Below are 15,678 nucleotides of genomic sequence, written 5' to 3' on the forward strand. Positions count from 1 at the left end.
AGCAATTCTTCATTAGTCTGAACTGATTTATTGTTTCGCTTTAGTGTCCCTTTAACATAGGGTTTCACATTTCTAAAGCTCCCCAGTAATCAGTGCGCAGTGCACTGTCGCTTTAGAGGTACTGCACCTTCAGACGTCGTGGTGGCCTCCTCACCCTCTTCGCTGGCCTCAGACTCCGCCGTCTCATCTTCTTCGGCCGTGACGAGCGGCGGCGGCGCTGGTGTCGCCTTCGGCTGCCTTTTGGTACGAGCCGCTTGCTCTGCAGTTAACGCGCGCATCGCACGTCAGGTGGCGCCACAGGACGTTCTCCTGCGGCGAAGTTCCTCTATTGACTCAAGCATCGAATGTTCTGTTCAGCAATCCCGTTATCTCGAAGTACAAAAAATTCGGGATACAAGCGCGTTACGCCTAGTCTCGGAGCTGAGTAATTCTGAAGAGTCTGCGTCAACAGTTAGCGAAAAAAAAAACTGTCCTGTCCGTACAGCTGCATGCCCTTGTTTTCGCGTTTATTTTATCTTACTTTAGCTAGCTCGTGATCCCGTAAAAGGAAGAAGCTTTAGCTCGAGAGCTTCGACCTAAATAAACGGTGTCGGAGAAACAGCCTTGCTCGGCAATCACTGCTGGAAATTAATTACGTTTGTTACATTAAAAAGGTAGTATGTACTATCGGCGTCAAATGAAAGTTGAACAGCGGAGCGCGTGGCCCAAGCATAAGCGAAGATATAGTGCGCGCCGTCCAGTCATCACCATTGACAGGCGCGCACATCCGATTTGGCCGCACTGCGCGATCCCCCTCTAGTGAGATAATTTCGCTTCTGTCCTGGTTCTTACATTTGAGAGGGAAGATATAAAAAATAAAAATGAAGCTAAAATATCGCAGTTTACGGCGAGTCTTGTCGCACAGATCGCCGAAGCCACAAGTGCTGTCAGCGCGAATAGCGGTGCGCGTGGTACAGTTTGCACCGTCATCGCACGCACCGCGCGGGCGAATCTACTTTGCGATGGCGGTGCACGGTGCGGGCGATGACGGTGCAAACTGCACCACGCGCACCGCTATTCGCGCTGACAGCACTTGTGGCTTCGGCGATCTGTGCGACAAGACTCGCCGTAAACTGCGATATTTTAGCTTCATTTTTATTTTTTATATCTTCCCTCTCAAATGTAAGAACCAGGACAGAAGCGAAATTATCTCACTAGAGGGGGATCGCGCAGTGCGGCCAAATCGGATGTGCGCGCCTGTCAATGGTGATGACTGGACGGCGCGCACTATATCTTCGCTTATGCTTGGGCCACGCGCTCCGCTGTTCAACTTTCATTTGACGCCGATAGTACCCTATCATTAGCTATTTAAACCATGAACTGTCTTACAAAAATTGTTAAAAGTTGCCAAAAATACTGAAGCACCAAGCTTGCAACTCTAACTCAGCAATAAAAAAACGACGTCGCAGTTAGGTATAAGATGCATCTATTGAGACGTCGAAAGCGGACGAAATTGATGTGTCGTGACCAACTGTGAAACATGCCATTAGTTTGGGAGTTGGATGAAGAACGCGGTGTAAGATGCATACTCTTTAGGTGGTGACACTTCCCGGCTTCCTGGTGAGGCGCGATCGACCAGACAAAGTAACAACGGTGAAGTTCGCTCTGCCATCGGTCCACCGGTGGCAGCGGCTAGCTATCGGTGGTGCGACGCACCTTCAAGACAAAAAAGGATTTCTCTCCCGTTGCTATAGCAACCGGCGCTCCGCGGCAAATCCGAAATGATTGAGTGACGCGGCGAAAGCACGGTCACTCGCGGACACCGGGCTCGCGGAGAAAGGCGCCCGTCACGTTGCTCCTGACAATGGCGGCTGCACATGTGAGAGGTGACGCAGCAGAAAGAGCGCCCGTCTGTCGGGGAATTCAGATATAGCCGCGAAGCGACGGTTGCTATAGCAACGTTAGATAAAGCCTTTCCTGTCTTGAAATTGCGTCCTCCCGCCGATAGATAGACCGACGGGCGTGCGCCTTTGCTACTTTATATGCTTCATCGCACCTCTCGAGTGTCACCTAAATATTATATATATATATATATATATATATATATATATATATATATATATATATATATATATATATATATATATATATATATATATCTTACGCCATGGTTAAGACTCTCGTATTCATACTTTTCCGTAGGCTGTAAACCAATGCATCACATTTTCCTGCTCAGTATTCTCTAAAAGGTACCGTTTACAGAACTCCGACATCTTTTTTTTGTTGCGGAGCTACGAGTTCTACACTTCGAGCTTCAGTTGTATTTTTTAATCTTTTTTTTAAACTTGCCCATTTGTGGCAAATTCTATACAATGGCTGATGCCCTCAATCAAAATTCTGCTTGATAAAGTCGGTAGAATTTAGCTGTCGCTTTCAAATTCAATAAATTTCATTCAACCAAGTTAAGTCGGTTGTCTAGCAAAAACATCTTCGGTGACGCTAGTGAATCCAATGACTCTAGGAAGCAGACGTTATATTTAGGTGATCAATTCTTTTTTTACAGATATTGTTGAAAATTTCAAATGCAAAAAAAGAAAGAAGGAACCTCAGATACCATGTTCTGAACTTTGCAACTTTTGTCACAATTCTGCAGACTGCATCTATTAAGGCATTCAAAGCAGATAAAATCGATCCATTATACAAATCACCAGCAATTTGCGAGCAGGGCTTTGCTAAACACCCGTAAGCATTGCAACAATTACACGTAACACATAAACACATACACCACATTCGTGCGTTTTAGATGCTCTAATAGATGCAGCTGACAAAAGTGTGATATCTGTCTTTTATGCAGAAATGCACAATCTCGTGCTTCCGTTTTTTTTTTCTTTTTTTATTCATGGAGAATTACGGCTTCTCTTTTTCACTGTTTCTTTTTTTTTTAATGTATGAGGTATCTATGAAACGTCTGCTTTCTACAGATGCTAGGATTCAACTTTCTCCCTCGAGTGCAATAACTTTCATTCAAGTCGGTCCGGCAGTTGACTTGCGAGAGCACTTCTGCATTTTGCGCTCATTTACGCTTTCACGCTAAAGCTTCGATCCTCTTAAATTGTGATTTGGTTTTTGCAGATTCGACGAGCGTCACGGCTGAATGGCTCGTCGATTGTGGAATCGTACGTGCTTGTATAACATCTGTTGCTTTCAAAGGTAAATTTGGTCGAAAGTCGAAGCTCGTATACCCGTCATTCTCCCACCCCCCCTTTTTTTTCCGCCCTTATTTGCATCCCGCGTGGTGAATCAGAGAAGACTCGCGTTACGGCGGGGATGTTTCTGACGCATTCTCGTTGCGCACAGCGTCGAAAAATGGTGCCAGTCGTCGCTGCAGAACAGAATAGTTCGTGGAAATCGTGTCTATATGAATGGCGATTGATGATGAGCTCGTGTAACGAGAAGTAAGCTTACGACCTGTCATGCGCAATCATCTAAAACATTTGCGACAAAAAATAAACGTAGCGTACGACAAAAAGTACGTAAAACGATTTAATGTCGTTGAAATTGTGGTTGGCTTAATAAAAAAGTCATCGTTAAAAAATATATATATGCGACAACCTTCCACAAGTGTTGGTTTCAATGGACTTCGCCACAAGAAGTTGTTTTGTTGTAATTTCAGCTATTTGTTTGTTTGTTTTTGTGCTCCTGATAACAGAGTGTCGAGTTAGATTCGCGTAAGCATGCTATTCCAGAACTGATATCAGCTTGTACGTTTCACACCGAGTATTGCAAAGTGAACTTTCAACAAACGGTGTCTTCCACGTGCTTCACCATTATCACTTTTCTTTTTACTAGAAAGTAGAATTAATTCACGTTATTCATTGGCTTGAATAGGCATTAGTGCGCCTAATCATCGTCATCGTCATAGTCATCGTGTACGTGGCTCTGCTACCATGATGCCAGAGAACGTTCCTTTGTAAACAGGTTTAAGAAACGAAACACCAAAGAGTGCTTACTTTTGCTGCCTTCCCTTGCCTGTGTTTTTCGCTGTTTCGCTGTGATTTAGAAAACGAGAACAACGAAATTTGAGATGAATCAAGAAATTGACCCTGTCAATGCGCTCGCTTACAAGGCACTCACGCAATGCAAGGAAAGCAAGTTGCGTTGCTTATTGTGGCTTCACGGTTCCACAGTTATGCCACGCAGTAAAGCACGTGGTGAAGCGGTTTAGAATACGAGTGGAAGCAGCGTCATAAACGGACGACACTGCGCTGCTTGCAACTAACGTTTATTGCGTACTACGCATGGAGTGTAAATACACTTGCATAGGAAAAGGGAGGGGGAGGAGTGGGAGGGAGGAGGGACAAAATGGTAAGAACATATTACTGGGTCTGTCAAACTGTCAGTCGTCGCGCACGTGAACATCCACACAAAATGTTGATCTCCTCATCAACTAGATTAACTGAAGCTGCTGTAATGGACGCTCTTCTTTGTTACTGTTTGCTTTGCTTCGTCGATTTGGCGTGTCCTCTTGTTTTATACTTCCACAGGGGGCTGTCGTTAAGATTCCGCAAGCACCCGACAATCTTTGCAATGCAGTGCCAGTCTGCTGACTACTCCATTTTAAAGAAGTTGCGTGCACCCGCTGTCTGTTCTTCATACAACGGCCCGTTTGTCTAAAGTATAATTTGCCCCAAGACAGCTAAAATTATAATACTTCGGTGGTACAGGCGGCATACTCTGTCCATTTTTTTTTATGCCATGCGTTCTTTCGTCCCATGTTTTCGCCTCGTTTGGCCAAATGGACCCTACATGTACACCCGGCCGCAAAATATTATGGACCATGCATGAAATCGGAGAAAAAGCTGAATATTTACGCAACCTTACAACGCAGCTTGGTATCTGCATTTCTGGCCTCGTCTATAATGTGCTAACAACATTGTCGTGTATACAGTTCTACTGGCTACTGCCACAGGCTGCTCGGGATTTGAACGTTTTCCGAGATCCCGTGGTCCGTAAACTTTTGTGGCCGGGTGTACACGTACCAGTCACCCCGCGTCGACGCCCTCGTTCAGTGCTCAGGAACACGACCATGCACTTGCTCTGGTCTGTCTCCGCTCTTAGGGCTCAAGCCGGAGCTCAGTGCAAAGAAAACAACTTGCGTTATCGGCTTCATGATTACACAGCGACGCAGCGTAGCAAAAAGCGTGCGGTATAAGGCTTAACAAAACATTAGAGACTTAGCGTGTCCGCTAATCCGGCAAACCGGGGCAGTTTGGGCGGATTACCGGATGGGCGGGGGCATAAACGTGATGCAGCCGCCTGGTGTTGTAGAGCTCAATCAGACAAATACAGAGTTAAAATTACAGTAACCTACTTTATTCTGCTTCGCTGCTGGTGCTAATTTTCGGCAGCGGCGTAATTGCGCTCAACCACCTAAACACAGAGCCAATTACTCTATTCTTCATAGCTGGGGCGTAAGTTTTCAACAGCGGCGTAATTGTGGACACAATTACGCCGCTGCTGAGAAGCTACACCCCAGCTAAGAAAAATATAGTAATTCGCTCTGTGTTTATGTGGTTGATCTTTGCACCACCAGCTGGCGCTAACAATGTGGCCGCTCACGTTTACGCCCCCGACCACCCGGTAATCCGCCCAAACCGCCCCGGTTTGCCGGAATATCGGACACGCTAAACGTCTCTATTACATGGGGTTTTACGTGCCAAAACCGCGACGTTATTATGAAGCGCGGCCGAGGATTTAATCCCGCGACCTCGTGATTAGCAACGTGCACGCGGTGACGTGTGCTCGTGGAACCACATCAGGGCGACGCGGTCGCACTCACGCGGCCTGGTCTGTCTGCGCTCGTCGGACTCCGGCTCGTTGTCCACGCCGAGGTTCGAAGGTTGGTCGTGGTCGTGCGGCGCACCTCCGCCTTGCACTCCACTCGGCAAAACCATGGGCGGAGAAGGTGATTCTGCGACAGTTTCAGTCTTATAGGTTATACTATACATATACAGACACAGAGTATGTATATATATACAATATATAGACAACAATCTTGTTGTGTGTGTACTCTCTCCATCGACCGCCTGTATACGGAACTGAAGTTTAGCAAACTCAGCAAAGAGTCAATTGGCTAAAGTACTGACACGTGACGAAAAGCAGCCGCTTTATAACTCGAGGCTATAGAACATCGCATGCATAATGCGGAAGGTGTGGTTTAAGCTTTACTTCACCGACGGCTGTTGACTCTTTAATTCTGTGTTCTCGTTTCAATTTGCCTTGTTTCGCGCATTTCAATTAAGAAAGAACAGATAATTTCATCTACACTTCCCTTTGCTTCATGTGGTTGGAAGCAATTATAATCACTTGCTTTTATTTTGAACGCAGCCACTTTGAAATGTAATCAGCCCTAACGTACTTTCCACGCTTATAGTTTAAGTATGTATCTACAGGTATGGTATTCGCGGGTATAGAGGTATTATATACCTACAGGTATATAATTCGCGGAATACCGAATACAGTAGAGCACCGCTACTGGTTCAACCGTAGGACATAGAACTCTTACAGCAATGGCCGACTATGCCGTACTTAGCTGAAGACGTAAGGACGTTGGCAGCGACATGATTATTAACACATATTGGCATTTTATTTATTCTTTTTTATTTTTCCTTTATTGAAAACGCTTAGGTTACGCAAAAACATTTATAACGTGTTGCGGTTGAGCAAAGCGTCACACGACATCGCAACCTGCGCAGCTGCTGTCGTTTATGTGCAGTTGTACAAATAACACAGCACTCGTTTAACAACATGCACGTATACCGCAGATATTTGTGCTTGCGTTGCTGTTACAGTCCTTTTCGATGGTTTTCTGCGTTCGTTAATTAAAACGTACGTTTTGTCACCTAGGAGGTCCCGCAGTCAACCAGATTATGAGTGGTTGTGCTTCTCCTCTAAGCGTTTCTTCGATGCCCACATTTTCGACGCCAAGCGTGACTGTTATTTTCAGTTTTGACGAATTTCCTGGTGCAGTTGAAATGAAAAAGAGAACCGGCTAGATGACGTAAACGTACGGAATTTTAAAAAGGAAAGTCTGTGATGAGAACTCCGCTGTCATGCACTATAAAATAATTTACGCTGTTAAAACTGAGAAAGGGTGTAAATAGATATATAACTCTCACATGTACACCAAAAGGGGTATAAACATATGAGTTAAATCCCGATTTACACTCTTATTCATGGTTAAGTGTGTAAATTATATTGCAGTGCAATAAAGCCCGAGCCCCCTTCACTCCTCTCCTCTAAACATGCACCTGACATCGAATTCTCCGTGCCCATTACCCTATACGATTATACGGGATACAGTATGAAAACCCGCATGTCTCCATATAAACCATGTTATCAATAAAGGGAAAATCAGACATCAAACCCCGTTTGTGACAATGGCTACAAAGGAAACCCATACGGGTTCCTCGAATGAAAAGCCTCACAGTTGAAGAAAAATTCGTCCTGGTCCGGGACTCGAACCCGCGATGTCTGATATTCCCTTTATTAATTATTTCTCTCCACCTTGTGGGTTTCCGCAGAACTATTACGTCAAACTCTTGACTTTGCTTCGTGTTGTCAACAAATTCGACTTCGCCCTGCCATCTGCTAGCCGCCTGGTAAGCTCAGATGGTAGGGCGGCTGCCCCGGAAAGGCGGTGGTCCCGGGTTGGAGTCCCGGACTAGGAAGAATTTTTCTTCAACTGTGAGGCTTTTCTTTCGAGGAACCCGTATGGGTTTGCTTTGTAGCAGTTGCTACGAACGGGTGTATGTCTGACTTTTCCTTCATTAAAACATGTTATCATATATGGCATTATGGTAAGGGGTCCATATTGTTTTCGCTATACTTCCTTTATTTATTGAAATGTTGTAAGAGCTGCGGAGCGCCGCACTTGCCTTCTTCCTCTTTCGCGAGCGGGAGGCCCGTGCCCAATATGTCCAGATCTGCGAAGAACACAATCGTGTACACCGATGCGCTCGTTGCGACAAATGCCAACGGCATTAGATTGCAACTGCTTTTTTTTTTCATCACGTCAAAGAAGTTGTTGTTGCTTTTTTTTTGCATTCTGAGCGTCTTCTGGCACGCTTAATATGGTTCAATGCAGTTGAAAACTCTGAAATAATTTCGAATAAGCAAAAGAAAAGTAATCAAAGAATTTCAGGAAGCCCGCAAGAGCACTGTAAAAATGCCGCGCGACTTTTCGCTCGGTACTTTCTTTTGTTTTGTGGGCTATCTTAAACGCTCGGGAAAAAAAAGAAAAACATTTACGTAGCACGTATTGAGCAACAGAAAAATGGATCGGTAAAGTTTCATGATGGCCTACAATTCTCTGATTGACAATTCTGCTTTGATTATAATATTTGAGAAGTTAATTAATATAACTAATCACGCTTTTTAGGCGAAATAAAAAAAATTGTCTCATTTGTTCCTAGCGATGGCGAACATTACCTCCATGAGTCAGTCCAGCGACGAGGTACTCGCATATTTCTTTTTTCTTTTTTTCAAAGTTTTGGCACAAGTTACGTGGGACACCCTGTATGATTCAGGGACACTGCGCGGCTCCTCCAGACCACAGCGCCAGCTTTAGGGGAGGCGACAGAAAGGGCCGTTCGACCGGCGGGTGACGTGCTTTCAAAAGCCGTACGCCACGCTTCTACCATGCATTCTATATGCCCCCCTTTGTTCCCCGTCGTGTTTCTGCACGCCCGACCTGTCTTTCCGGGGGCGGAGGAAATGGGGTCACGTCTCCGCGACGCCTGAAGAAGCGGAGTTTGCAAAGCGACGGCGATCTGGAAAGGCTTGAACACCGAGGGCCTAAGACCCCTTAAACTGCGTAAAGTAGCGACACTCTCCTCTTCCGCCTTCACTCCTCCTCGTTTCCACTCTCTTTCACGCTGCATCCTCGACCGTGGCGGCGCCTACACTGCTCGCGCGTAGCAACGGCGCCAACATGCGCTCCTCGCCACTCCGTATAGACGCTTCTCGAGCAAAAATGGCGCTGATGCACGGCGCGAGGGCCCACGTGATGATATTAGGCCAATAGCGACGCGACGTCGGCCTCGGCCAGAGCGCGCGAGGAGGAGACCGCATTCTGCAAAGCGTGCCGCTACTTTACGAAGTTTAAGGGGCTTTACAAGGGCCATCGCTGCCGTAAGAAGGCGAAGCCATACGCACGCGACGTGCTTGTCCTGAGCGCCATGGCGCTAGCCAGGATCCCGCCGACGACCACGAGCGCGATGAACGCGCCGCCGACGTAGATGGCCGAGTCCGGGATCACCGCATCCTGCCGACGACTCGTGCTGCTCAGAGCCTCCTCGTTCAGCGCCGACGAGTCCAGCAGCTGCGTGTCAGACACCCTGCGCGCGCAGCGCCAAAGCCGAGGGCCACGGCAACGCGTGAGCATCGACAGTGCAGCTTTCCCGACGTATGCTTTACCGTCTTTTGATAAGACGCCCATCCCACCCCATAACCTCCTCGGACCCGTAATAAAATAGTAAAACCTCGTTATAACGAAGTTGAAGGGGAAGCCAGAATGACTTCGTTAAATTGATTGCGTCCTTACATTATTTTTGCATGTAATGTAATATGAATATGTAAGAGCATTTCAAGGGGAATTCCACTTAATTCCTTATATTCGTTATTTCGCAATATACAGTTTCGTTATACGAGGTTTGAGTAGTGATACAAAATAGCTTTTAAAGTCGACTGTTATCAACAACCTGTCTTCTAAAAACCTGAAGAACTATATTCGGCGATGAGGTGGCACTGGTGCATGCTCACAGCAGTACTCTGCGAATAGTCCGTGGCCGCCATTTTGCAGAGGTGCTTTCAGCTTGATCCTATGCCACTTTCATGATCCAGCATTCACGGCCGGCTGAGCTCAATGATAACGCGGTTTAAGCGTAGTTCTAACCCCTGACGCAGCGCGGGAAGCATCGCTGCAAAATCGCGTTTACACTTTCCAGTTTGTTCATATGAAAGCACTCTTTTTTTTTTGTCTATGCGTAGACACAGGCTAAGCATCACGTGGCGGTTCGTTGCCTTGATTTTTGATCCCCCACTGCCGCGTCACCTTGCGACATCTAAAATGCACGTACCAAACATCTATTTTTCGTCGCCGATGACGATGCGGCGGTACGTCTCACAGAAAGACAACGATTTTCTCGAAAGCCGGTAAAGAGGAAGTGATTAAACGTTTAACATATAGTGCTGCCTACATCTAGCTTTATTTGGCACCAGAATATTAACTCGTTAGCATTCTTGGGGTTCTTCACGCAATAAATGGCGTCCAAATCCACGCCCCATAGGGTGGCGCCCTCTATAATTAAAATTCGGATCTTAAATTATATGCTTTTGCTGGTTGAACGCGGCGGAAGCGATTTTTGAAACCGGAAGCACATCATAGAAGTCGGGGTTTGACTATCACTCCATATCTGGGTGCTCTGTATGTGTGTATCCACTTATGTTTGTATCTATGTATGTTTGTATCTAACTGTTTTCGCGATTGCATGGGTCACTGGGTAGTCAGTGTTCAAATGTGTAGCTCATCGGGCTGCTGGGCTAAGGGAACAGGGTTTTAAACAAACCATCCGACCAACTTGGATCACTGAGTGTGTGGCAATGTAAAAGAGGCTCACTGAAGAGCGGTATATATATTAATATACATTACCACATACTCAGTGAGCTAAGTTGGTCATTAGTTTTCATTTACCTGTTTAATATTGAAAATGAAGGAAGCCGATGAACACGAAGGGGCACAAGGGATCTCAAAGGGTCACATTCCTGTCGTTCGGATTCGGTAGGCGACCAGAGGATTGGTGTCATGTCAGAAAACTTGCAGGAGGACGGGACATATACATTATACAGCACTCGGAGATGTATATTTAAGGGAACACTTAAAGGAGTATACAGTCGACTCCCCTTAATTCGACCCTTGCGGGGCTGAAATGTTTGATCGAGTTATCCAAAAGGCCGAATTAACCAATGGCGGCGAAATTAATGAATTCAATTTATTTTTTATTGCTTTAAGTTGTAATCTTTTTTTTTCTTGATCTTGAAATGGGGGACTCAACCAGCAAGATGCGAAGAGAGCTTACGTATTCAAAAGCTCCTTCAGCGGGAACGCGACTTCAAACGAGAATGAACGAATGCATATGTCTTCGGGGTGGAGGGAACGTCGGCCACGAAAACAAAAATTAATTCATATAAGAGAGCTTCACGCCCAGGGAAGCAGTAGCGCCTGACTGCAGCATTCCAGCTGTAATTATAAGCTGTGGTTTAGCAGCACTGAGTAGACACGAAACGTTAGACGATCCTAATATAACAGCGTGGGTACCGTTCTGCTGTTGAATAAGTGGCGTTTGCTTTGACAAGGGTTCAAATTGTTATCTGTAGATACATTGCGCAACTACCTCGTAATCGTTGTACGAGGTTTCCTTCTACGAATAAAATAGCTTCGCTTAGTTATAATAACATACCGTACAGAGCGCGAAGCAGTGATAGAGGCTGCGCTATAGCTATGTTTGTTCTATACGCATCGTTGAAGCATGCGGCATGACCATGCGAGGTCTTATCGCTGCGCTAACCAGTGTTTTTTTTTCTTTTATTTTCTTTTAAGAAGAGTATGAAAACCGATATTTCTCTCGTTCTTGTTCATCCCCTCCTTAAGACGCACTCACCCGTTTATCGGAAATTGTGTCCTCACATATAGCCGTCGGGTACCTTTAATGCGGTCCCCTTTGGATATTACTGCATTACAGGGCCAAAAGGCAATGCCGACGCACATAACTTATCAACCATCATGCTGGTTCGCCAACCGCAGTGACCCCTGTATTGAGCAACGCCATCGGCATCACATAGGAAGCTAACGTAGAAATAGCACACTGACTTCAGGTCTACTAGACTAGACGATGTCGGTAGCTGACGCGAATATTTTATAAGGATTGCCGCTTAGATGTTTCGGGGTTCCATTGAGTTGGAAATATACAAGAGCACTCCTATATTTTAGTTCTTATACGCCAAGCGACCGGATAATGAGAATGTTTTCCAATTCACCCTGGCAATTCAGAAACGCGGCTGCTCTTCAGCGAATAAAAAATATGCAGACGCTACGGGCTGTAAGAATCGATATAAGCGAAGCTTTGTCTGCCCTTCGCGTTCATTGGCGTTATTTGACTGTGACATATCGACGGCATACGACAGCCGTGACGGGATGTGAAATGTTACCTTGCCTGCTCCTTTCGACGCTTTATTCTGGGTTGTAGCGAACGTAGCTCAGAAAAGTGCCTCCTCTCTCTCTCTCTCTCTCTATATATATATATATATATATACATATATATATATATATATATATATAGAGAGAGAGAGAGAGAGAGAGAGAGAGATGTATTCCCTCGCTAACCTTCTCCCCACCCCCTCCCTCTACTGTCATTGCGGGTGAGCACGGAGGAGACAGAAAAGCGCGGCAGTTAAGTTGATGCGCACAGCGTTTGTGAGGGGTCACGCCTAGATAGGCGTCCACGGGGAATTGAGCAGATGCGATGCGGCGTAAATCTTGACACGAGCTTCTCTGGCCGTCTTTCCTTTGTGCCACACTGCTGCCGTACTTTAACGCTGAAGATTCGATATCGACGCCGTCGCCTGGCGCATAATCATTCTGAACTACAACCGCGCAGGCCCTCCACGTGGCGCAAACTTTGTCTTTCATTCTTTACAATGTCTTTCCTAGGAATTTTGAGAACGACGGCTCATAAACAAATGTCACGAAACAAAGCATCGACAGCGCATGCCTTTTATGTTTTTCTGACATGGCCACGTCTCGACTACGTCCTGACGTAAACGGCGTTAGCGGCATACCGGACAGCAGCAGCCGTAGCAGCCCACAGCAGCAGCAGTGGGAATGACGAAGGAAGAGGCAACGAAAGCTTCGCTTTAAAACCGATAGAGCCATAATTGTTCGCCAGACGCCCGCGCACCACGGCTGATGATGCGCGTCGCATGTTGGCGCGGTCGTTTGAGATTTCCGCATACTGTAGTTACTGCTGCGCCCACAGTACACAGTGGTTCTTCGCTGACCTCGTATGACTGACATCGCGTAAATTTCACGGAGAACGAGCTAAAACATCGCCAAATTGTTCGGCAGCACGCCACGCCTCACCCATGCGAGAGAGGAGGTAGGGCTAACGTGACTCCTTCCCTCCACGCCCAATGACAAGGTCACGTCGGACATTGTGCTCGGTGCCATGGTACCAGGATAACGTCGGTGATAACAACTCCGGCGTTTCTAGACCAATTTCAGCACCAAATTAGAATATCGTATACGTGTTTCCCAACCTTCATGCTCACAAAGTTTCATCCTTGTACGCGCAAGTAGCCCGTAGGAGAGTTTCTGCAACTTCTAAAATATGTGTCCGTACTCTTTTAAGAAAAAGCACAGCCTTGTTAGTAAATTACTCTCAGAGCATGCATTGTAAGCCAGTGAGGACGCAGGAAGGAAAAGGTGAGGGGATGGCGGCGTCACCGTGAAGCTTTCGCGCCAGTCGGCCGTCCCGTCATTGATTTTGAGGGCGTCTATAGTCGTGACTAATCAATTGTTCACCGGCAATGAAGGACTTCACAGCATTCTATAAAAGTAACCACAAAAGCTCATCCTAGTAAGTTCCGATAAATTTTGTTGTCCCAGGACGGCCCAAATATATACGGAGGAGATGGGAAGGGGGAGGTAACGAAATCCCTGACGTCACAATACCGTAACGGTGCTGATGTTTTGGCGCGACATTAAAAAAATATCGATAACGATAAACAATTTTTCCCGCATAATGAACGAAAGTGGAGTTTTGAAAGAAAATATCACCAGGGGACGTACTCTGCACGAGTCCACATAGTGGACATGTTCATTTGGCCATGTTTCTGATTGGTTCGGATGGGCTGCGCGTCCGCAGCAACCAGGCGTCACAGCCAATCACAACTTCAGCAGCAGACGAAATGGACATGTCCACTAGGTGGACTCTTGCATAATACCTTCCCAGTAGCCATTTAACGTTGATCTTTCTGTGTCTCTTTAATCCGGGCCCTCGATATCTTTATCACTGTCGCTTAATATTCATCATTATTTCTTTAAAATGTGAAAACATGTAAAAGAACCTTTGTTCTTAACACTTAGTAGCCTGATTTCAAAATGCAACATTCACATCGACGTCAGTTCATTAGGTTCGTTACTGCATTTCAAGTAGATATTTTTAAAAGGTATTGCCTGAGCTAAAGCTTTCTTTTAATTGTGCAGGTGGTGGTGCTGCTGCTGATAATCTCGAGACGGGCAGCATTACAACCCTTCACCACAGAATGATGATGATCCTACGGTGTTTTTCTCTTTTGTAACGGGTGGGCGTGGCTCTCAAACCCGAGCAGTACACTGTAGAACCGTGCTGTAGACTTTCTAGCGTAGGCTATACTGTATGGCGCCGGAATTTCAGCGCGAAATTCAAATGTGGGAGTTCCACTTTCATTGTTTTTTCTTATGGTAATAAATCTAATACGGTGAAATTTACGAAAATTGTATTTTAAAAGAATACTTTATCAGTCTAGAATGAGCCTAGACTGACTTAGTGATTCAAATGATGTCTCTTTATGTCGTACAACGTGTACACCAGTACAATACATGTGCACCAAGCGAAATTTTTATCGAACTGAGCGGCATTTACCGCGTTATCGACAGTTGTACAATGAATAGGGTACTCACGCTGACGCCTGTGACAGCTGCGACTGGGACTGCTCAGTAGATTCCGCTGCAAAGCAATTCGAGAATGCTCACTGCACCACCCAAAGTACACGGTTCGCAATTACAGGCACCTCAAAAAATAACGAACCGGAGTATTTATTGTATCCAGAAGTGGAGCATGAAATGATTTAAAAGATACTTACAGTCGTCCATGGCATCGGATGGGCCGCCGCTCGCGGCCGCAGCATTCAGGCACCGGCACCTCCTCCTCCTCGTCTTTGACGCATCAAGTTTGGATTGTCGATTTTTCAAAGCCTTTATTGCGCATGTGAACGTGTCAAAATAATCAGAGGTCCGCGAGCGATTTTTTAAAGCTTTCCTCGAAAAGCTCCGAAACGCTCTGTAACCGCTCGAGTCCGTTGAAATTCATTTTTGAAGCTGGCACGCGCGACGCTCCAACAGCAGCCGGCGAACGGCCGTCGTTTGAATGTTTCGTGACGCGCGTCCCTTTTGCAGCTTCTTGACGAAGCGGCCACGAAGCCCGGTTTGTGATTTATCACAATCTGAGGCTTATGTTGGACGCTCCAAGGCCGTGCACTTTGCTCGAGGCGTGACCCCAAGTCAAATTGCCGGGCGCGCTCGGAACGAAAACAAAAACTACGACCGAAAAAGAAAGCCGCCATCTTTGCTATTCATTGTAGTGGGCTCCCTCCCTACAAAAGTCACCTTGTCTGAAAAAGAACAATTTTCTGCTGCTTTTATTAGTAGATCAATAGTAGACAATAATTATAAAATGTAATAATTTTGTTTTGAATTTTCATACGAGCATACAATTGTTAAGAGGCAAATGTGTTCTTTAAATGCCAGTTAAGAAACTCTTGTTCAAAAACGAACCATTTCTTAAGCCAAAATTGACCATTAAGAGACTAAAGCGCCATCTA

At 45.9% G+C, this 15,678-nt stretch overlaps 1 protein-coding gene across 4 annotated transcripts in view; it reads right to left on the reverse strand.

Moving 5' to 3' along the window:
- LOC135914392 (uncharacterized) overlaps nt 1-15,044 on the reverse strand; it is a 34,441-nt gene extending 19,397 nt beyond the window's left edge. For 2 of the 4 annotated variants that reach the window (XM_065447216.2, XM_065447212.2), the window contains exons 1-7: nt 14,941-15,044; nt 14,759-14,804; nt 9,196-9,377; nt 7,917-7,964; nt 5,819-5,950; nt 3,990-4,028; nt 128-259 (exon numbers count right to left, since the gene is read on the reverse strand). In XM_065447216.2, the coding sequence (XP_065303288.2) occupies nt 128-259; nt 3,990-4,028; nt 5,819-5,950; nt 7,917-7,964; nt 9,196-9,377; nt 14,759-14,804; nt 14,941-14,950 (589 nt within the window). In that variant the 5' untranslated portion in view covers nt 14,951-15,044. The remainder of the gene's footprint in view (nt 1-127; nt 260-3,989; nt 4,029-5,818; nt 5,951-7,916; nt 7,965-9,195; nt 9,378-14,758; nt 14,805-14,940) is intronic. The other 2 variants (XM_065447213.2, XM_065447214.2) reach the window with 2 other exon arrangements.
- Nucleotides 15,045-15,678: the final 634 nt, after the last annotated feature.

Source organism: Dermacentor albipictus, chromosome 7, assembly GCF_038994185.2.
Source record: "Dermacentor albipictus isolate Rhodes 1998 colony chromosome 7, USDA_Dalb.pri_finalv2, whole genome shotgun sequence".
NCBI classification, from domain to species: domain Eukaryota; kingdom Metazoa; phylum Arthropoda; class Arachnida; order Ixodida; family Ixodidae; genus Dermacentor; species Dermacentor albipictus.